At 39.7% G+C, this 23,984-nt stretch overlaps 1 protein-coding gene across 1 annotated transcript in view; it reads left to right on the plus strand.

Moving 5' to 3' along the window:
* Positions 1 to 9,990: 9,990 nt before the first annotated feature.
* Positions 9,991 to 23,984, plus strand: part of MAN1A2 (mannosidase alpha class 1A member 2) — a 177,181-nt gene continuing 163,187 nt past the window's right edge. Inside the window, exon 1 of the mRNA XM_009001969.4 lies at positions 9,991 to 10,981. Coding sequence (XP_009000217.2) covers positions 10,680 to 10,981 — 302 coding nt within the window. The 5' untranslated portion in view covers positions 9,991 to 10,679. The remainder of the gene's footprint in view (positions 10,982 to 23,984) is intronic.

A 23,984-nucleotide genomic window follows, 5' to 3' on the forward strand; every position in this document is an offset into this window, starting at 1 on the left:
TCTGCTGAAAACCCTTTCGTGCTTCCTACTGCACTCAGAATAAAACCCAACTACTTAACGTGGTCTCTTTACAGGCCCTGTATGATTCAGCCTCTATTGCTTGCTTTTTGTCTGCTTGATCTAGCTGTTTCTGACTGTTAAACTCTCTCATTCATACGGTGGGCTTGTCAATTTATCTTGATGATTTATATTGTCTTTTTGTTTAAGTTTTGCAGGGTGTTTTTGTCTTGTTTTGAGATAGGGTCTCGCTCTGTCTCCCAGTCTGAAGTGCAGTGTCAGCATCAACCAACCTCCGTGGCTCAAGAGAGTCTCCCACCTAAGTAGCCGGGACTATAGGTGCATGCCACCACACTAGGCTGACTTTTGTATTGTCCGTAGAGATGGCTTTTTGCCACGTTGCCCAGGCTGGTCTTGAACTCCTGGGTTCATGATCTATCTGCCTCTGCCTCCCAAAGTGCTGGGATTACAGGTGTGAGCCACCACACCTGACCTAGTTTCGTGCTGCCAAGCTGATAATCTCTGTCTTTTAAAAGTAATTTAAATCTGTTTAGTTACTGTGTTTATTAACACAGATTGGAAATTATTTCTACGTTTTTGTATATTTGTTTTCTTTGCTACAACTTTATTCTTTTAAAGCTGTTTTTGCTTTTCATTAAGCTGCCGGTTTTCTACATTGGATCTCCCCAACACTTGGCCACTCTTTCCTCTCTGCTTATTTAGAAGCTCTAGATGATATTTTTATTAATATAAACTATCTTAAATTCAAGGTATTCACAGAAGCCGGGGACAGTGGCATGTTCCTGTAATCCCACCTACTTTGGGGGCTGAGTCAGGAGGATCTATTAAGCCCAGGAGTTCAGAGCCAGCCTGGGCAACATAGTGAGATTTTGTCTCTGAAACTAGAAAGCAAAACGAAACCAAACCCAAAGTCTTCAGACAAAGTCATTATTTCTAGCCCTCTTCTGAACAAATAGGACAAAGACCTTAGCTTATGTTACTCCTTTTACACTTCTTTCTCTCACGTTTTTAAACAAAAAGTGGTTATTATTTTTAATTCTACCACATATTTTAATTTTTTCCCTCACGAGTATCTCTTACATGTTTTCCCTCTGGACTTATTTTTCTTTTGTAGTTCTTTCAGGGGCGATGTGTTGGTAGTAAGGTCTCCTCGTCTTTTATGGTTGAAAATGTCTGTTTTGCCTTCTTCCTTAAGTGACAGTTTATCTGGAAATCAGTTTCTTGGCTGATAGTGTTTCATTCATCACCGCTACCATTCAGTTGTCTTCTTGTTTCTATTGTTGCTTTTGAGGAATCTAGTTATAGTTCCTTTGTAGATAATCAGTACTTTTTTCCCTTTGGTAACTTGTGATTTTATCTTTATTGTTCTGTACTTTCACTATAATGTGACAGGAGTGTTAGTTTACCTTTATCTATGTGCTCAGTACACATGATGTTCTGATGTTTTCATGAGAAAACCTCAGCCATTTTTTTTTTTTTTTTTTGTAGATGGAAAATTTCACTCTTGTTGCCCAGGCTGGAATGCAATGGCATGATCTCGACTCACTGCAACCTCTGTCTCTGAAGTGCGAGCGAGCATGCCCAGCTAATTTTTTGTATTTTTAGTAGAGATGGGGTTTCACCATGTTGATCAGGCTGGTCCTGAACTCCTGACCTCGGGTGATCCACCCACCTCACCCTCCCAAAGTGCTGGGATGACAGGCCTGAGCCACCGCACCCGGCCAGCCATTTCTTTTTCTTCTCTGCTCTTCCTTCCAGCGTTTCCTTTCAGAACTTGTACTCTACATATGTTGGAGCCACTCAATCTAACCCCAGGAATCTGAACTTTTTACACTTAAGAATCCCTTTATTTTTCTAAACTCTGTTCTGGGTGAATTCTTCAGTACATCCCTTTAATTCACTACTTTATCTCTTCAACTTTGGTTAGCTCCAGAGATCTTTTGATTTCAATGACCATATTTTTATTTTTTAAGATTTGTATTAAATCTTTTAAGACTAAATTTAAGATTTGTATTAAAATTTTTATTTTTTAAGATTTGTATTATTATGTTTCAAGATTCTTTTTCATATTCACCTGTTTCTTAATTCAGTCTGTATGTGTTCCTTAATGTCTTGTCCTTTTAAAATGGGTGCCGTGTATTCATTTATTGCATATCGAATTCAAAAACATTTAATTAAAAAAATTTGCCAGATCGTCCCGTAGAATTATTTGGAGCAAACACATGTTGTGAGTATTCATTGTGTTGCTATCTTTCATAGTATTAGATATTTTTATGTCATTGAAACTTGGTGGTCAGGCTCATTTTGAGGGGAAGTTTTAATTTGTTTTGTTTTTTTTCTCTCACTCCCACTGGGCTCACCTCTCCATGTTTAGTGATTTCGCCTCCACGTGTCTCCCCAACCTCCATTCTAGAATTAGATCGAAAGCTGGCATCTCGCCCCTGTCCCAAGTGATGCCACAGGCCGAGTCACACAGCCAGCTGCTTGGCTTGGTTCCCGATTCCAAGGCTGTGTCTTTGCTCTTCCACTTCTCCAGGTAGTGGGTCGGCAGCGGTTTATTTTTAGCCTTCTTTCAGGAGCTCCTGGCTCCTGCCCTCAACTGAGTTTGAAGCGTCTGTATTTCCTTTCACCTTGCAGGAGACGAAAATCTTGGCATTTGAAGCCGAGGCCCCAGTGGGCTTGTAGCTTCAGCCTTGCTGAATGCTTTCTGTTTTGGTTCCACTTTAGATCCATGAAAACGTTCATTTTGTTCTTGAGCCTGGTTATGTCTTTCTGGTTTTCTCTATTTTTTAGCCATCATTTCTCTTTGTGTGGAGGAAAAGGAGAAGATCAAAGCATGATGTTACTGCACCAGGTTGAGCAGAAATACTTCTGTGTGGACTTCTCCATCTTTATCTGTCACCACCGCTTCCTTACAGTTTATGTTCTAGTCATAATGAACTACTTTCAGTGTCCAGAGGGTCAATAAATTGCATGCCTGTCTCCCAACCCCCAACTTTGGATGAAATAAGACAAGAGGAGACAGTCAAATGGAGACTTTAAAAAATTGATATCTATATTATATCAACCTACCCTTATGCTTCATTACAGATAAGCTAATAAAATGAGGTTCCAAATCTGTTGCCCCAAAGGGCTTGCCAACAATCTCTGCTGACTCGCAGTCCCCACAGAATTCAGTCCTGGAACAGCCCAGTAACGGGGAAGTTTGGGTCTGCAGCCAAATCATGTTTATCCAAGATCACTGTCTGCACTGATCTAGGGCAGAAAGGTTAAAAAAAGAATAAATGTATTAGTTCCACCCAATCAAGGGCTATGAGCTAATGAATGTAACAGCAGTCACCAATCGAGTAACTCACGCCTGAGTGTGAAGAACAGTGGTGTAAGCCAGAACTAGTACTCCAGTAAGGAGTCCCCCTCCTCCCACGGAAACATGGTGCAAAAGGACAGGAGGTTCCCTTAACACACAGGCCATGCTCTTTTTCATTCTTCTGTCTTGTCTTTTTCCCTCCCTGCCTCCCTCACTCTCTCCCTCCCTCCCTCCCTTTTTTCCTTCCTTCATTCCTTCCTTCCTTTTTTCCCTTCTTCCCTCCCTCTCTCCCTTCCTTCCCTCTTTTCTTTCTTTTGACAGACGGTCTTGCCAGGTTGGAGTCCACTGGTACGATCACAGCTCATTGCAGCCTTGAACTCCTGGGCTCAAGCTACGGAAGAGGAAGTTTCCTTAACATATGCCATGCATTTTCTCCTTCCTCTATTCCTTGCCTCCTCGCTTTCTTCCCTCCCCTTCCCTCCTCCCCTCCCCTTCCTTTCTCTTCCCTCTTTTCTTTTGAGACAAGGACCTGCTCTATCACACCTTGAACTCCTGGGCTCAAACTATCCTCCAACTCAGCTTCTGAGTAGCTAGGACTATAGGCGCACACCACCATGCCTGGCTAATTTTTATTTTTACTTTTTATGGAGATGCAGTCTCACTACGTTGCCCAGGCTTCCAAAGTTGGGATTACAGGTGTGAGTCACTGCACCTGGCCCCTCTAAGTATTTTCAAAGGCTCTTCCTTCCTCTATCTGCCAGCTCTTGCTTTTTCTAACGCCTAAAATAAAAACAATAGTTAATACTTACTGAATCCCAACTATGGGGGCAACACTACCACATACATTATTGAGTTTAATCCTCAAACAACTCTATGAGGTATGTATTTTTATCTTGATTCTGTGGATGAATAAACTAAGAGCAAGTAAAGCAAATGGCAGAGGCAAGATTAGGCCCAGGTTTCTCCAGCGCCAGAGCCCATGTTCTTTTCATCACATACAGCTGCCTCTCATGTTTTATTCATCTCTGGATGCCTAGAACACAGCATAACACCAACTGAGAGAGAGTGCTCAATAATAATGAATGAATAAATATATGTCAATGAAATATATTCTCAAACTAGCTGCCTAGAGGAGATTTAAAACACTTTAATAGAAAGATTTATAAAGAATGCCTAACCTCTTCTGGAGTCAAATTCCTTTTCATAAGGGTGGTATGAGGATCCAGCTTTGAAGGTTTCTGTAGGGGTTGCTAGGTTTCATATACCTCTGTGGTCACATCTTCCCAGCCCTCTCAATTTTAGGTTTTCTTCCCCTGGCTGAGCAAAGAGACATCTTATCTCTTGGTTTCATTCTGCTTTTGTCCCTGGCCCAAGCTTGTTGCCTACCTTAAAGAGTGGGTTCCTTCTGGTCCCTGATTTCTTATACTTTAAAACTACTGAAACTTCACATACGCCTACCAACCACAAAACCTCCATGTAGAGATATGCTGTGTATTAATCAAGACTCTTGATTGTAAGCCACAGAAACTAATTCTGACTGAAAAGGAAGTGGACAGGCTTATGTAACTGAGAAGTTCAAAAGATGAACTAGCCTTAGATATACCTGGATTCAGAGAAACAGATTTACGATGAGCCCAGTGAAGTTTAAATTTCTGGATTACTAATTGCTTCATTCTGGGTTGGGCTCTGGAAGAGCCTAGCAAAGTGTTTTCATAATCATGTTTCTTGAAATCTTGTAAAAATAAAATATTTCAATCATGATTGGTTAAGATGGTGGCTTCTTTGCTACTCTGATTTCCTATCCATCACACTGCTCCACTGGTCACACAGGTTGGGTGGTGGTGGTGCAGTCTTAGTATATTAAGACATACTCACTTGTAATAGAATTCAGTTTAGCAAAATCCACTTTTATAATTCATTTTGTATTGTTTTTCTTAGAGGAATCCTCAAATTATGTATGCTTCTGGCCCCACAAGACCCAGATCCACCCGTGCCAAGGGTTCAAGTGATACCATGTGGATACTTTCCCTCTCAGTGTCTAAGCTCTTTGCTTACGTTTGCTCTGTTAGTAGCGAACTTCCCCCCATGGTGGCAAGAAGGTCACTGGCAGCTCTAAGGTTATAGCACGCTCAGGGCTGGTAATTCTAAGGAAAAGAGATGCCATGTTTGTTGATGACATCAGGAAATAACCTAAGGAAGGTTCAGATTAGCTTGGTTTGAGTCACTTGCTCTTCTCCAAATCAATCATTATGGCCAGGGAAATGTGGAATACAAGTTAGTCGAATCTGGGTAACATCCCTGGATCCAGTTGATTGTGGGAGCAAGTGCTATGGTGGGTGGTTGAGAGGTCATCCCAATCTAGACCCATAGACTAAGACTGAGGAAAAGAGAGTTTTCTAAAGGGATGCCAGGCGAACTGAAATTTCTTGTTTCCAAGTCACACCAACACTACAACCATCAGCAGCCTATTATTTTGAATAGAACAACTAAGTCTTTAGAGCATTTTAGAAACAATAACTCATTTGATCCTTAAGCAGTCCTATAAAATAGGTAGGGACTATTATGTTTTATAAATAAGGAAACTCAGTAAGAAGTAGAGCTAGGTTTGAAATCCATGTCTTTTGACTCCTAGTTCAGTAGTCATAGACATTTAAAGAGCTCATTTTATTAACGGATTTAAAGAAGTAGAATATTGCCTGAAATGAGGGTACCCCCCGTGAAAGCACAGATACACCGTCTATGTCTTTTGATTACAGAAACATGTTGACGATGCCCATGAGTTGTTCTGAACCCATTTTACTTGTGATATAATAGCACTGCCCCACCATTCTCACTTTCCCAGCTCAAGAGTGTCGGGAGACTAGGGCCAGGCAAGCTATTTACTGGAAGAGCAGAGCAAGAATAGTTCTGGGTAAATGACAGGAAAAACCAGCTATGGGTGCCTGTGCATGTTCTGCTCCCTAGGCTGGAGCACGACCCTTCTCTTATGGTTCATTAAAGGCTCAGCTCAGGTGACGCTGGATCCCAATCCACCTCCTCTCACCCTGGTGCCCGTTCAGTGTTTCTTTCCGTAAAGCCCATGACACTTTGTTCCAACAGCATTCTTCCCAGTGTCTCGTAATTGCCAGTGTTCATGTATTTCTCCACACCAGACTGCAAGCTCACTGAGCATAGGATTCTGACTTACTTCTCCAAATCCCTAACACCTAGTACAGGATCTGTCAACTAGCAGTCCTCCAACAAATGAGTCTTTTATAAGCAAATGAGCCTCAAGTACTTTGGGTAGGACAGGCAGCCAAGCGTCCTTGGGTTTGCTGACGTTCATGGATCTAACTTGAGGGCTTCATAGCACTCAACTTCAGTTTGTCCCTGACCTCTGAGGAAAATCGTCACGGAGGAGAGCAAGAGTGGAAGGAGCAGGACGGAGGCCTGTTATTTTCCTACATATTCAGTGGTCGCGTCCAGTCATTTCTCCTCTAACATCTTCCTTAGACATTTTGGGCGCTAGCTGGATCAGGTTACTGAGTAAATCAAAGCCTCTTTTTGCATACCAGCTGGATTTTTTTCTCCTGTAGCACATTACTTCAGTTTCGCTTAAGACAGAGCTAGATACGTGTGTGTGAGTGTGTGTGTGTACATAACAGGTGTCAAATGGTTTCAATAATACAAAAGTCAACATATGGTTGAACAAATACAAGTAACTTTTTTTTTTTTTTTTTTAATTTAAAAGATGGGGTTTCACCATGATAGCCAGGCTGGTTTTGAATTCCTGACCTCAGGAGATCCACCCACCTCTGCTTCCCAAAGTGCTGGGATTACAGGCGTGAGCCACCGTGTCTGGCCAAATACAAGTAACCTTCACATTGCAATACATGAGTGGGTCTTAGGAGTGGTCCTTTAAATCTGTAGGAGTAAATTTTGTTAGTAACTTATTAATTCTAATTTCTAAAATATTTATGTGAATTTGTAAAAGGGAAATCATCACTTTGGAATCTCTGATCAAAGCTTAACTGCTCTTTGCAAATGAAATATTCTCTTTAGATTATCTGGAATGATCCTTCCCTGTTGTAGGTGTATACACACATACACACACACACAAAACAGGCCGCACAGTGTTTCTGCTGACTGCCCTAAGATGGGCCGGTCTATGTATTCATCTTGATCCCACTTAGTCCACCTATCTGAAATCTGACCTTAACTTTTTCAGGTACCAGTTCTTTTATAACATTTATTTAACTGTAAATATAATACAACAGTATACAATGGAAAAAATCATATATAATACCAGTATCTCAACAGATCAGTTGCGATCTTCTCCAAATATTCCGTCTTTTCTTGTTTTTAAGTGCATGTAATCACAATTAGTGAATACATTTGCAACTTGCTTTTTTAAACCAATATGATTCTTTAAGAACTCAGACTTGTCTGAAGAGTTGGTAATACTATGTATACAACATTCTGGTTGCTGGTGTAGGAGTGTAATAACTGACGGTTACCATCAACGACTTTAAAACTGCAGACTGCATTTGGACATCTGCAATAACCCCTAATTTAAATCTTTACTCTCAAGAAGGAAAAATGAATTTTGCAAAACAGACAAGCAAAGAAAGAGGAGGCTTCTCCATCAGCCATGAGGTCTTACTTGCTTAAGTCATACTTGTCAACTAGGTTATGTCAGGTTTCATGATTGACATCTCTTGTGGCTAAGTTTGGTGTCAAGCTAGGTAATATTTAAAGATTTATATAACTTGCTATTTCATTCAGAGTTCAATATTTATTTCCCCTAAATGACCTCAACAGTAGGAAAACTGTCTGTTCTTTTTTTCTTTGGCTTACAGAGTCTCAACATTAGAGACTTATTCTTAAATTTGGCACATTTTATAAAGACACACTGGGAAGGCAGAAAGTTTCTTACATCTACTCCTCACAACTGTCCATCACAAATTTCAACAGGGACTGGACACTTCTTGCTTACCAGTCTCCCTTGGTGAACTGGTGAGAGGTGAGTCCCCCTCAACATTTTTACTTTTTATTTGGTGAAGCAGGGTCAGTGACAATGACTTCTTTTGTCATGTTAGATATGCAGAGCTTCCAGAAATAGTGCAGACTGGGAGACTGGAATGTAGTTACGAACTGTACCAATGAACCTGAGACTTTTTTGCCTGGTTTTTAAGCAAGGGCCTCCTCTCCAATTCCCAGCCATCAGTAAAGGATGTGTACAGGAAATGACAATATTAGAACAGAAACGATCAGTAAGTAAACCGGATGCAAGAGTCTACCTACCTTGGAAGGAAATCTTTTGCACTCAATTACGACATGGCTCTTCTCAATACTAGGGAGAGCAGAATTGATTCAGACTGTTTTTAGGCCTGAATGTAAACAATATTGTTGTCTTTTTGGGTTTCAGCACCTCCTTATTCGTCTGTATTACCTCTTTTATGGGAGGGGTGGTGGTGGTGAGGAGTGTGAAGACAACGGAACGTGCCCCAGACACTGAACCCCAAGGAGGCGTCTGTCATATGGGGGGGGGGGTCCTAGATTCCTCCGAAAAAAAGCGCAGCTTAAGGAGCAGGCTCACCATTTTAACACGGAACCTGGCACACGTTTCTGTCTCTCCATGAATGGAACCTCGGGTGCCCAACAACGTGAGCATGGGCTGCATGGACGTTTGAGACCCTGTGCTGAGTCCTGTCGCCTGATGGTCTGTAATTGAAGACAAGACTTCACAGAGCCACACTCAACGTTAACCTAAGCCGTTAACTCCAGTGACCCTCAATTTCAGCAAAACCTTGGCGACCCAAGCCCTCGCTCCCTCTCGTCCAAACGCCAGGTCAACCCCACGAACTGGCGGCGGCAAGGCCCTGGGCACCGATGGAGTTCTCGGGGCAGCGCAGATCCGCGGCGTCCTCTTCTCTGGCGCTCAGCGGGCGGCAGCAGCAGGGCGCTTTCGGGCTGCAGGAGCCGGCGGCGGCACGAGGCCCGGGCGGGGCGGGGGAGGGGCGGCGGCGGCGGGGCCGGGAGCGTGCGCGCGCACCTCATACTCCACCGCCGGGGACGCCCACTCGCGAGTCGGGGTGGGTAGGCAGGCCCGCGCCCCGCGCCCCGCGCCCCGTCGCCCCGTCTCCCCAGCCCTCCCGTTCCTCTCCGGCGTGCGCCCAACGGGTGTGGGCCCAGCAGCTGCTGCGCTCACCAGGCCTGGGAAGGCAGGACGCGAGGAGCAGGCCGCAGCCCCGCGCGGGGTGGACGCGCTGTCTCTCCCGCTGCCTCTCCCGCCGCCGCCGCCAGGGCGAGCCGCTGTGAGCCACCAGAGACGGGCGGAAGCCCCCGCGGCCGGGCGGAAAGGAGACCCGGCCGACCTCTGCGCGCCCGCGCGCCCCCGGCCTCCATCCGTCCCGGGGCTGAACGAGGCATGAGCCGGCGCCTGCCCCGGGATCTCGGAGCGTGGGCCGCGGCTTGCTTTCTTCCCATGCCGCGGATGCGCGGGGTTCGGCCGCTGCGGCCGGTGGCCTAGCTCGGGGAGCAGGCGCCGGGGTTCACCACCCGCCACGGAGAGGAGGCGGCGGAGGAGGAGGAGCCGGGCGGGGGCGGTCGCCGCGCCTGCCCTCCCCGCCGTACACGCCGGGGCTTCTCAGTGGCCGCCGGAGGAGGAAGTTCCGCTCCCTGCCAGACCTGTGCGGTAGCAACAGCGGCGGCGGCCGCGGTGCCGGGCCGGGCTCGGGTCTTCCGGAGGCGATCGCCCTTGGCGCCAGCCGTCCAGTGGGCAGCGTCGGAGCTCAGCCGGGCACCGGACTCCTGCCGGGCGGCCCGTAACTCCTGCCTGCGACTTCGCCCGGCGCTGCCGCCCCGGCTTCCCGGGGAGGTGGGAGACCTTCCTCGCTGCTGGCGGAGGTCCGTGGGAGACCCTTAGTTTCTCCGCCGCGGAGGTTAAGAGGTTCTGGAACAGAAGCGTCGAAGGAGATCAAGTGAACCTTCTGCAGTTGTTCGGATGCCGCGCGGCTCCCTTTCGGGGCGGAAGGCTGCGTTGGAGCATCTCGCGGAGGCGCAGGAATGGAAGCACCCACCTTGCCGCTCTTCTGCAGCGTGGCTTGCCTGATCTACCCCTAGGAAGGAAGAGGAGGCTTCTAACAACCCGATGAAGAGGACCTCGCCGGACATTAACTTGTGCTCCTTTAGGGGAGGTCACGCACGTTTCTGAGTGGAAATGGGCGTGAAAGGGGTGTCCTCTTAAAAAGCACAGCAGTCCTTCAAGAGGAGCGAAATTGAGTTTTCCCATTTCTGCCAAGACAGTTCAATGTATTGTACATTTGGTGTAAGATGAGAACTTTCTAAAGTATTCTGTCCAAGACCGTAAAGGATGACTACCCCAGCCCTGCTGCCCCTCTCTGGACGTAGGATACCACCTCTGAACCTGGGGCCGCCCTCCTTCCCACATCACAGGGCTACCTTGAGACTTTCGGAGAAGTTTATTCTTCTCCTTATTCTTAGTGCCTTCATCACCCTGTGTTTTGGGGCATTCTTTTTCCTTCCAGACTCTTCAAAACACAAACGCTTTGATTTGGGTCTAGAAGATGTGCTAATTCCACATGTAGATGCCGGTAAAGGGGCTAAAAACCCTGGAGTCTTCCTGATCCATGGACCCGATGAACATAGACACAGGTTTGTTTATTTCAGAAGTTCTGGTACTAACATTTGGCCGAGCAAGGTACGGTTATTGGATCGAATCTGTCTTTTTTTTTTTTTTTCTTGCAGTAAAATGTAATTTTTCGAGTCGTAAGAATTGTATTGTTAATTCAAGACTGAATAGAAATTCAGTCTTGTACTAAATACTATTATGAATAGTAATCTGTCATGTACTAAGCAGTTTAAAGTTCTTAGAGTCCTAAGTCGTTCTTCTTTTTTGTTTTAAATAGGAGAAACATTTGCGTTCAGAGTTGGGTCTAAGGTGGACATCTGGGAAGGGAGGTATGAAAACTTAACCTAAAGAAACGGTGTCAGAAGCCGTGCCTGCGTTTATTAAGAATATGTTGCAGTCAGTCATTGTGCCATCATGTGAAATCAATGCATTGAACATTGACAGCTCTTTTGGGTTTGCTATCCCACAGGGCTCTCATTTTCTGGCTTGTAGTTGAAGCTTAGTAGCGGATCTTAGCTTTTTAGGATGACAAACGTGGGCAAAATATACCTGTCATTTCTTAACGTGAAAATATCCTGATTTTTGTTCTTTTTTTGAGTATGTGTTGGTGCTCTATGTGAAATCAGTTAAGTTAAAAGGTATCATTGAATCCTAAGTTATTGCACGTTTTGAGGCTTGTAGACAAGATTTATTTTTGTAAAATTTAATTTACTAATTCTCTTTCTTAAGGTAATAGATGGCCTGTGTCAAGCAACTATTAGAATTTGTTTGATTAAGGGGTTCACTCGTATTCAGATGACCAAATCTAAACTGAGCTCTGGGAGAGCATAGCCAAACTAGGATAAAATGGGTGCTCTAGTTAAAGTTTTTATAATTTTTATATTTGTACTCAAAAGAGTCTGGGAAAGTCGTTGACTTTTCTTAAACCTGTCAACTTTTCCCTGCTTCTTAAAGTAATTCTTGAGTATGTGGGAAAAAAGCATCTTCTTGAATTCAGTTCCCATTTGATGATAGTTTTAAGTTTTTGTCAAGCACGGAAGCAGCTTAGGTTCTCATGTGAGCCTACGTTACACGTTTGGGAAAACGCAGTGTCGTAATGAGAACTGGAGTTTCTTTTTTCTCAACCTAGTTAATTCATTGCTTGTGTGAGAGTTCTTTGACTTTTGGATGAACTTTTGGAGTAGTTATTGCTAATACTGTTTCATGCATTCTTTAGTGACTAAGTTAATTTGGATTTTTTGCCATTTTCAACTTTTGTACTTTTGGATTTGTTTCTTTAATTTTGCCTTTTGCTTGTTGTGATTTTAAGAACTCTAATATGATCTGTGAAATATGTTACTGAAAAATGAACACTGAAAATAATTTTCCTTGAAAATCTTAGTTCCTATTGTATTTGTATTACCTATGAAATATATTGAAAAAAAGTGTTAAGACTAGTTTTAGAGCTGATTCACAGCAGCCACACATTAACATTAACATGATTTAGCTCTATTATGAATAGTAATCTGTCATGTAGTAAGCAGTTTAAAAAGCTCACTTTGCATGGTCTGAAAGTTCAAAATAATATGACCACATTTTAGTTTAAAGACATTTACACAAAAATTTCAGTAAATGGAGTTAAAATATGAAATCTGAATGAAAATACAGATGTGTGCCTTTTATTTACATTTTTAAAAGTATATAAATATAGTTTAAACAGGAATTCTTAAATTTATAAAACCCTTGATATACATGCATATGTATTTATACATCTAAAACTCCTGGGTTCCTGAGTTTGGAATGTGGGTTGGGTTGTTGCTCTGACAGCAAGGGTGGCTTGGGAGCCATGCTCTTGAGTTTCGGATGGTAAGAGTCTGGATAACGCGTGATAGAAGTGAGTCTGGATAGATTCCAATGCATTCCTTTGGAATCTGTTCGGTTCCTGAGTTTTGGAAAAAGAGAATTCAAATAGACATCAGGTAGCAAAGGATCCTTGTATTATCTCTGTCTGTTTCTGTGGTTATATCAGTTTACATTTGCTTTAGCATATTATTTGCTGCTGTTTACTGTATCAGAAAAGAGTCTGTCGTAATAAATTTGCTTTTACTTTGAGCAAGGAAATGCATTTTAAATTAAGTGTGTGTTTAAAATGTGGAAACGAAACATCAAATATATAAACAATAACTTATTTAAAAATAATTCAGAAGAGTAGCATTTTTACAGTTGGTACTAAGATCATACATATTTTGGGTTTTGGTCAGAGCTTACCTAATTTAGAAAACAAATCGACAATTTATCTTAATTGTGTGTGTGTGCGCGTGTGTGTAAGGGTACTGGATAGACTGCTGAGGAATGTCCTTTAGCTCGTAAGTAATGCAAAATAAATCATGGCCACCAATTTTTATTTCCAGTATTTAAGAGATACTTGTTTAGTTAGTATTTCTTTATTAATAGATTAGTATAATAATTTGGTGTTTAAGTTCTGGAGTCAGACTGTGTGGTTTCATACCTAGCTTGCCACTGATTAGATCTGTGATACTGAGAAATTTTTAAACTCTATGTTATGTTGTTATCTTTGTATAACAGTGGCATATACCTACTTTACAGTTTGTTGTATTGAAAGAGATAGTGCATGCAAAGCACTCAGCATAGTGCCTAGCGTTTAGTGAATGATCAATAAATGTTAACTATTATTATTATCATTAGTGATTATAATTGTAATGGAATTTTTTATTCGGAATCTGCTTTGCTTTAAATACTGTACATTTTCAGAAAAGTTTGGTACATTTTGATTAATGTTTAAAAGTATACTAGAATCTTATTGTCTAAATGACCCAAACTGGCTGGCAATAAATGTATGCCTACTGTGGCAGGCCCTGCTTTTATGGAACTTTCCATCTAAGGAGAGATGATGGGCATTAAATAATTTTGTTTTTGAGGTATGATGAATGTTACGAAGTTGTATTCAGTGCTATCAGAGCAAGTAATGGGCGAGCTAGTCTATGCAGTGGAGGTGAAGGGGCAGTGGGAATAAGGAAGACTTCATTGAGGAAGTGTGGCTCAGAAGCTTAGATGAGTAGGAGATCACTTAGTGAAGTAGAATTGGGGATTGATGGGAAGAGTGGTCAAAGCAGAAGACACGACATGTGTGAGAGCCGTAAGGTAAAAAACCTTGGCATCACTGAGGATCTGAGAAATGTTAAATATGGCTGATGTAGACTGTGGGTCTAGGTGGTGAGACTAGATGGGAGGTCAGGTTTGGCCTGGTTTCAAGTTTTTTGGCCTCTTTATTGCTGTTACCAAAGTTGGAATTAGTTGTCAGCATTCACAGATCAGGAGATTTCATGTAAAACTCGGGATTTTTTATTTCTCTGGAAAAATTAGAGGTTATGGCAACACAGAATGTATTTTTAGATGGTAACATTCAAGCCACAACCCAGTGCCACTCGGAGTGCGAAATAAGTAAATATAAATGAATCAATATTCAACCTGATTGTTGTTGAGTTTGCAAATTCTAATCAGGATTCTAGAGAATTTGTAGTTAAATATTTTGGTCTTTATCATAAATACTAAGAGAAGTTGTTGAAGGATTTTGATAAAAGCAAGAAAATGACATGATCATTTTAAATAAAAAAAAATTAAATAATCACTTTGGTTGCAGTGATTATTGACTGGATGGTGAGAAGCAGGAGGATAACAAGCTAAGAGGGCCCGGGTCACAAAGGTTATATTGGCTAGGACCGCAGTGGTGATGGTGGAGAATGAAATAAATCAGTGAAGAAAAGTGGTTGGTTCAAGGGTTGTTAAACTATGAAGTTTCACAGAAAATGGTGGTTGGCTAAAGTAGGAGGAAAAGAGAGCCTGAGATAACGTCAAGGGTTCTGGGTGACATGGGGTAGTAAGAAATATATGCTGGACTTAATTAATGCTTTAATTTATATTAGTGGTATTACATGAATTTAGTATATTTTCATGAGGAAACCAATATGTTCCCTTCTGTTAAGTAGTTCATAAATAATCCAGAATTTTCAAACACTATAGAGATACTTTATAGATGATGAGGACATGTCAAATGTGTAGATTGGTATAGATTATGGTTATTTATAGTATCTATGATTTTTCAGTACCCAAAACAAGAAGTGGTTACAATATAGACAAATGTTGTTATATGCTGATAAAGTAATGTGCATAAAGTATACTTTGTGTACGTAATAAACCTCAATAATTAAAATTTACTTTTTTTTTTGAAACTGACAATTGTTTTATATAATGGCATTATATAAATGGGCATTTGTTTTATGTAATGGCATTATATAAATAAAAAAAAACCCAGCTTATGAACTGTTCATTTGAATACCTAGGAAGTTTCACACTCCAGTCATAATTTTGTAGGTCTGAATTGAATACTTGAGGGTCAGGTTTATGTTTACCTTTGATAGTTTCCTCAAAGGGAAAGAATATAGGCCTTGGAGTTAGAAAGAAGGTTGCATCTTAGTTACACTAACTAGCTGTGTGACATTGTGCTAGACAGAATCACTCTAAACCTTTGTGCTGTTCGATACCATAGCCACTAGTTAAATATGAATCTTGCACGTGAAATGTGGCTAGTTCGGATTACAGTGTGCTTTAGTGAGAGTTTATTAAGTTCTTCATGTCATGATTTGTGTTTTTTGCTTGATTCTGTTTTATTACAGGAGTAGAGATTTCAAATCTCACTATTGTGATTTTATTTAGGGCTTTCTGCTCCTGTTTGGGGGACCTCACATTGTTTTATCCTCTAGTAAGTCTGCTGGATGTTCCATTTCCCTTATAAGTTGCTCATGATTCTTTTTCCCACTTCCCTTTCCCCAGATGTGAATTATTGTGAGGTCTGTTTATATTTGACATTTGTCAACAACAGAGTGATGTAGATGTCTTTGCTGCCTTTTTTTTTTTTTTTTTTTTTTTTGGTCCACTTGTATACTGAATGAATACCCTTTTCATCTTTGTAGTCGGAGAGAACAAATGGATCCATACAGCTCTCAGTCTAGTTTCCTCTGTTCTGATGGTAGCCCCTTCAGTAGTCTCAACTGTTTTGGTGCTGGAATAGGTTTTTATGTAATTCAAAACTCCGAATACATTTGGAAGTGTGGACAGTCACTAAGATTCTTTTTGTCTTTCCTGTTACCACACAGAATGCAGTTGCTCATCAAACTTCCCCAGCACAAATCATTCAAGAGTTGCTCTGTGACAAAATGTAGCTAGATAAAAAAAGAATTAGGAGGGGACTGTGTGGAAAAACAGGTTGAACTGCATGGAGGTCTCTCTTGTTTTCTCATTGAGACAGACCATTTGGTCTTTGAGATAGGGTACATACAATTGGGTGAAGGTAATAGTTTGGACATTTTTGTTTCATGGAGTAAGGCATGGTTCTGGCAAATCTAGATTTTTAAAAATAAGTTCTTTCAGATTCTGACAGTATCATATGGCTCTCATTTTTTTGATAGTCTGAGTTTTCATTTTCTCTGCCTTTCACAGATACAGTAATTTAGAAGAGGCTATATATTCTGGGGCTGTTCATCAGATAACATTTTGTATACGCTTGTTTAAAGTCTGATTTTGATTTGAAACAAAGTAACAGTGACTTTGCTTTTATTAGTTCAGCATTATAAAATCACTGAATGTATCAGTGTGTTTCATTCTTCTCAGAAATGAGGAGTATTATTATGGCATGGTTAAAATGCAGAATGCCAAAGTGTGAGTCCTGATTTTCATGTAGGTCAGTGAGGGTTCGACATTTCAGGAGATGACATGATTGCACAATGTTCTTAATAAGTGAAAAGTATTTATTGGCTATAGTTAAATGTTTCAGGGAATCCAAAATTGTTCAAGCACGAGTTTGTTCACTTGCTCTAAAAGCTATAATAACTTTTACACAATTTCTCTTGGGTTTTATGAGAAGATTTTCAGGGCTATAAAATGTTTGTTTTCTCTTACTAGTATTTCTTTTGGGCTTTCTTAATAAAATATCAAACTCACAATCTTTATAATAGATTTATAAAGATTATTTAGTCTCCATGGTAATGTAGTTTAAGATTTTGTTTTCTGTCATCACTGTTTATTGTAAATCTTTGATTGAATCACTTTGGGTTTTTTCACTTAATGTTATTTCTAATAGTGTTTCTTGATCTTCAGGTTCTTTTTAGTATTTTACTTGTTAACAGCCGAGGTAGCCCACATCCACATGTGTTAGTCATTTTTTCGTTGTTATAACTGAATACCACAGACTGGTTAATTTATACACAATAGAAATGTATTTGGCTCGTGATTCAGGAGGTTGAGAAGTCCAAAAGCATGGCATTGGCATCTGATGAAGGCCTTCTTGCTGTGTCATCCCATGGAGAAAGGTGGAATGGCAAGAGAGTGAGAGAGAGGAAGAGGAAGTGGACATAAATCATTCTTTTATCAGGAACCCAGTCCTGTGACAATGGCATTGATTCATGAGGGCTCTGCCCCCAGGACCTAATCACTTCTTAAAGGTCTTACTACTCAACACTGTTGCATGGGGATTAAGTTTCTAACACATGAACTTTGAGGAAGACACACTCAAACCATAACATCACGTATAGACTTACTCCCTTACTTCCCTGTCATTAGTTTTTCTTTTTTTAGTCTTTCTCATGTATTGTTTATGATTGCATAAAGTGTTTTACAATCATTTGCTTACTTATCTGTCTCTTTCAGTAGAAGATGTACTCCTTGAGAACAGATTACTATATTTTATTTATATCTCCAATGTTTGAAGTACATTTGGTCCTTAATAAAATTACATGTCTGTTGAGTGAATGTTGTCCATGGCAAAGTAACAAATTCCACAAAAGAAGATGTAAACACAATACAAGAAAGTATTGAGAGATAAGATGCAAAAGCAGGGGGGATGATGTCTTAAAGTGAGAATATAGTCTTTAATAAAGGCCCTTTATAAAAAAAAAATAAAAAGATTAGGAATAACTTGTATTGGCCCTATTTAGAACATAGTCTTTTAAATGTATCTAAAGCATTTTCTTCCAAGTAGCCGGAACTATAGGCATCAATTGGGAATACAGGTGTGAATGACCACACTGGGCTGTTTTAATTTTTTTTTGTAGAGATGGGGGTCTTTGTTGCCCAGGCTGATCTCCTGCATTGAAGCAGTCCTCTCACCTTGGCCTCCCAAAGCGTTGGGATTACAGTTGTTAGCCACTGCACCCAACCAGATCTCATTTTTACAGTTATGGATACTTTCAAATGGAGCTTATGCCTAAGATTGGAAAGTTGTTAACACAGAAGCTAAGTATCTTCTAGAAATCAGTAGTACAAGGTAAACATTAATTTGATTTTTTTTTTTTTTTTTTTTTTTTACGCGAAAGCAAGTTTGTTAGAGAAGGAAAGAAACAAAGGATTGGCTACTCCATAGGTAGAGCAGCCAGTTTAATTTATTTTTAACTAGGCAAATGTTTTGTTTACTGTTGTTTGAAAACTATAGAAATATATAACTTATATGGGAGGTGGAGGTGGGAGGATTGATTGCTTGAGGCCAGAAGTTTGAGACTAGCCTGGGCAACATAGTGAGACCCTGTCACTGCACACACCTGCACATGCACACACATGCGTGCACATGCACATAACTGTGGTTGGTGCCTCCCTGTAGTTGGAGGTTGAGGTGGGAGGATCACTTGAGCCCAGGAGTTTGAGGGTGCAGTTAGCTATGATTGTGTTGTTGCACTCCAGCCCGAGAGACAGAGACTGCCTCTTAAAAAAAAATTAACTTGGTTTGGGCTGATTCCACATACTTCTTGGATAGGAAAATCATACTACTACCTTTTATTTCCCTCGTTAGGCAAATTCTGTGAGAAAAGTGTATTTTCGCTGCTGTTGAATTTTTGCTAGAACTTTATTCCTGTTAGAAGTCTGCACTGGAGTTTTATTTTCAGATTGGGTATTAGGATTTGCCATTAAAAAAAAAAGTCTCCTTCAAATGGCATTCTTTCCGATGATCTGTTTTTCAGTTTATAGTCCAGAAGGAAGGCATCATTATGTATTAGAAAGAACACTGGACTCAGTGTTGAGACAGGGGCTTTAGTTTCACTGCTGTCCCTGGTTGTGGAAGTATATTTAGATAAGCTGTTCAACTTCCCTGGGCTTTGATGTTCTGATTGATGAAATGAAGGAACTGATTGAATCTTTAAAGATTTTTCTAGCTCATGCATATGAAATACAAGTAATTTTATGAAGTAGGGAACTGAAGAGTGCGCGGTAATTTGTTCATACATCACAGATATTACAAAGATAAAATGTATTCTAAATAGGAATTAGTTTCCTTTTTGTATATAAAAATTAGTTTAAAAATCACTTTAGAAATGACTAAAATTTGTTTACATAATATGATTATTTACATAATGAAATCTATACTAATTTAAGATGTGAAAATGAATAAATGACTTCTATACATTCTCATTTCTCATTAGTTTAAAAGTATAGTTTATTGAGTGTGTTATAGGTCAGCCTGAAGGTAGTGGGTATATTTACAAAATTGTTTTCAGGTGTCATTTCTTGAGCCCAATTATTTACTCATCTTCACCTGTTACCTAAGACTTCAAGATAGATTCTGTGGAAAAAGAGTCCTTGCCTGAGGCCTCAGACCCTTTCGAGGTTCTTACTACTCCTGTGGCACAATTTTCTTTGACTTAAGGTTATAATTTCTTTTTAAAAAAATGTTTTATTTTTATTTTTTAACAAAACACACCTCTCATGGGAAGGACTGTCATTTCCTAACCTTAATATTGAGAGATACCACTGAAAGTAGTGTTCTCTTCTGTTCTCCATATCTTAAGAGCAACTTTTGGGACTAGTCATACAGATAGTTTTTTTTTTTTTTTTTTTTTAAAGAGGAAATTAAATAATCTGGAGATTACAAAGAGCAATGAAGGTACTATTGTTCCTTTTGACTTTTATTTTGATATTTACATACTTATATAATCAACTTGTTATGTAGGTCTCTTGGCCTCCCCTTAGTGATACTGATATTACCGTTAAAAAATATTAGTCACATTCGTTTATTCAGCAAGTGTTTTGAGTATTTATTATGTACCAATCATTATGCTAAGTATTGGACATTATTAATGAATGTTATAGAAGATTAATTTTGACTGTGTGCATGATTGAAAAATTCAGATCTTAGACTAACATCTTAATATTTTTCTTAAAGCATGTTATTATGTTTGAAGCCAGATTCCAGGGGTCTTAGAGATACCTTTCCACCTATGGGAGGTTCCGGTACAGGCATTTAGGTCATCGGCATTTTTTAAGAGTTCAGATAAGTTGTTGCTCTGTCTTTCCCTATTTTTGTTTTTGTTTTCTAAGATGCATGATCATTAATTTATATATTTTTAATATATGGTCTGGGTTATCTGGTGTAAGGGAAGTGGATGTGCTGTGGTCAAGAATAGGTTGAAGCAAACATGCAGTCCAGCATGACTCAGCGAGTTTGCAGTGCAGGCGCACAGCTCTGCTCATTATGTAGCTATGCCCTGTGAGGTGCATTGGGTGATCACCCATGTGAGCTAGTGTTTGACTTGGAGCCATTATTGTCTGTGAAAGGTATAATTACTCTGTTAACATGGTACATGTGGCTCGCACCAAGGCTCACTTGCACCCAGAGAGAGAGTAAAGCCATGTTGAAACTGTCTACGATTCCTTGAGTTTTTCCAGCTACCTGCTGTTTATCTACTGACTCCCCTCAGACCCCAGACAGTTAGAAATAAAAGGCAAATATTTTGAAGTTTTTTGATAAGAAATCAGACCCTGGCATCTGAAAAGAATTCCTAACATTGTATGAAGTTGAGATCTGGTACGTATGTATGTACAGTCAGCCCTTTGTATCCATAGGTTTCACATCTGTGGATTCAACTACAGGTTGAAAAGAATCAGAAAAAATTTAAAAAGTTGATTGTTTCTGTACTGAACATATACAGACTATTTTTTCTTGTTGTTATGCCCTAAACAGTGCTGCTAACCATACATAACATTTACATTATGTTAGGTATTGCAAGTAATCTAGAGTGAAAGGACGGGAGAGGATGTACTAGGTTATATGCGGATACCACACCATTTTATATAAGAGACTTAAATATTTGTGGCTATTCGTTTCCAAGGGAGGTCCTGGAACCGATATCTCATGGATATCAAGGAATGACTGTATTTATATTTAGCTATGTATACATAGTTACATATAGCTATATATGATTATATCTGTATGTTTATAAAGTTAAAAATGTACACATGACTTTTTTCCAACTACTCACATATAGCTATATACATATTTACATATAGCTATGTGTGATTATATCTGTACGTTTATGAAATTAAAAATGCATATGTGACTTTTCCAACTACTTGGCAGTGAGGTGGCCTCTGATACAAAGTTGGTATGTGTTTGGTATGTGTCTGTTATGCATGTAATAAATGTGAATTATTTTTCTGTTACTTTGTGATGTCATTAATAAACATTACATTTTCATGACCTAGATTTTCTCCCTCTACATAAAAAGATTGGTAACACCCTGGGTGAGGTGAACATTGAGCCTCTGGCTCCCCTTGAGTGCCGTTGGTGTAAATGTAAATTAATAGAATTTTCTTAAGGAGCAACTTAATTTATATCTACTAATTTATGGTGCATATTCTTTGACTCAGCAATTCTTCTAGGGATTTATCTTGGGAAATTCTCACATTATTGCGCAAAGAAATGTTCAAGAACGTCCCCTGAAACTGTAACATGACACATTGTAAATGACCCAGGTATCTGTCAGCAGGGATTAGTTAAATAAATGAAATATCCTATACCAATATATACAGAGGGGTTTTGTTTTGTTTCTGGTGCCTGTGAATCTTTCTGGATACTCTCAAATGCACCATGCTATTTTAATTTCATAGGTTTATAATAGCATGTTTTGATATCTGGTAGGTTAAGTTTAATGCTATCATTCTTATTTTAAAAGTTATCACCACACATAAAAAGCCTTAATGGATATATTACTGAGTGTCAGTGTAACTGCTAGTTAGCTTTGTGAAACCTTAACATTTTCTTATTTTAGCTGAAGATTAGTCTCCTTGAGGTAAATCTTACACTGCGTTGGGCATTGTCATTCTCAGTACATGGTTTTATATTTCCACAACGTGTATTTGTTGTTGTAAATTAGATACAGTTTTGCATGTTTTTAAACATTATATATCCTTCTGCAAGTTTTTTCCCCTTCGTGTTATCTTTACAATTTGGTGTTTGGGCTCTGGTTCAATTATATAATTATATTATCCATCTAGATATTCAGTGATTAAACCTCAAATTATTTATATATTCCCCTGTGAATCAATTTTTAGTTTTTTGTTTAGTTTTGCTTTTGTCGTTGTTGTTGCAAAAACATTCTGTACATATGTTCTTGGGTACACGTTTCTCTCCAAGGCAAAAACTTAGAAATATAATTACTGGATTGTAGGGTATGTGTATCATTGACTCTAAATTTTGTTGTTAGCCCCTGAAGTACTGATCATACCAGTTTATACTCCCACCTGCACCTTTACAAACCATGATATTGATAGACTTTAAAACTCTTTTCTAGCCTGATGTCAAATTGTTTGTATTTCCCTGATTGCTAGCTAGGTGAAATATATTTTTTTAATATATTTATTGACTGTTTGAGTTTCTTAATCTTTGAGTTGCTTGTTCAGTTTTTTGCCAGTTTTTTTGGGGGTTGTTGACTTTTTTCTTTCTTTTTTTTTTTTTTTTTTTTTTTGTTGAGACGGAGTCTTGCACTGTCGCCTGGGCTGGAGTGTAATGGTATGATCTGATCTTGGCTCACTGCAACCTCTGCCTCCCAGGTTCAAGCAATTCTCCTGCCTCAGCCTCCTCAGCCTCCTGAGTAGCTGGGAATACAGGCGCCTACCACCACGCCTGGCTAATTTTTTGTATTTTTAATAGAAATGAGGTTTCACTGTGTTGGCCAGGCTGGTCTTGAACACCTCACCTCATGATCCATCCCCCTTGGCCTCCCAAAGTGCAGGGATTACAGGCGTGAGCCACCATGCCTGGCTGCCTTTTTCTTATTTATTTGTAGAAGTTATTTGTACATTCTCAATGAATTCTGTGTTAGTTAATATGCATTACACATTTCCTCTTGCTGTGAGTACCTTATTTTTATATTTTGTTTATGGTGTTTTTAGTTTGACATAAGTTTGAAATTTTAATATATTTAAAATTGTTAATAGTTTTGTGTATAAGCTCACTTTTTGGGTTCTGCATAGGGAAAGCTCTCTACCCTGAAGTTACAATCTCCTTCTCCTGTATTTTCAATTCTGATAGTTGTAAAGTTTTGTTTTTCACACCTACGGATTTAATCTACATGTTAATTTTTGTGTATGATGAGGTGGGGGACTGAATTTGTATTTTTCCATATGGGTATCTAGTTGTTCCTGTGTGACTTATTGAAGAGTCTGTTTTTTCTAAGGAATTTGTAATGTCGTTTCTGTCATGTAAAATTTTTCATATATTCATAAGTTTATTTCACTTGGTTCTTTTTTATATTTCTGTTGGAATAATGTGCCGTTTTGTTAAGTACAGCTTTTAGATACATCTTGACATTAGATAGTGTGGGCTCTTCTGCCTTGTTCTTCAAAATTTTTTGCCCTTAATTCTAAGCTCTTTCATGAGCATTTTTTTTTTTATTCAGGTAAAATTCATTTAACATAATTAATCATTTTAAAGTGAGCACTTAGTAGCATTCACTATGTTCACAAGGTTGTGTAACCACCACCTCTGTCTGGTTCAAAAGCATTTTCATTACTCCAAGAGGAAACTTCGTACCCATTAAGGGGTTACTCTCCACTCTCTCTTCCCTGCTTCCCCCCCAGCCTCTGACAACCACCAATCTGCTGCTTCTGTAGATTTACATGCTCTCCAAATCTCACATAAATAGAGTCATGCAATCGAAGACCATTTTTGTCTGGGTTTTTTCACTTAATATATTTTTGAGGTTG

Source organism: Callithrix jacchus, chromosome 7 (assembly GCF_049354715.1).
Source record: "Callithrix jacchus isolate 240 chromosome 7, calJac240_pri, whole genome shotgun sequence".
NCBI lineage: Eukaryota > Metazoa > Chordata > Mammalia > Primates > Cebidae > Callithrix > Callithrix jacchus.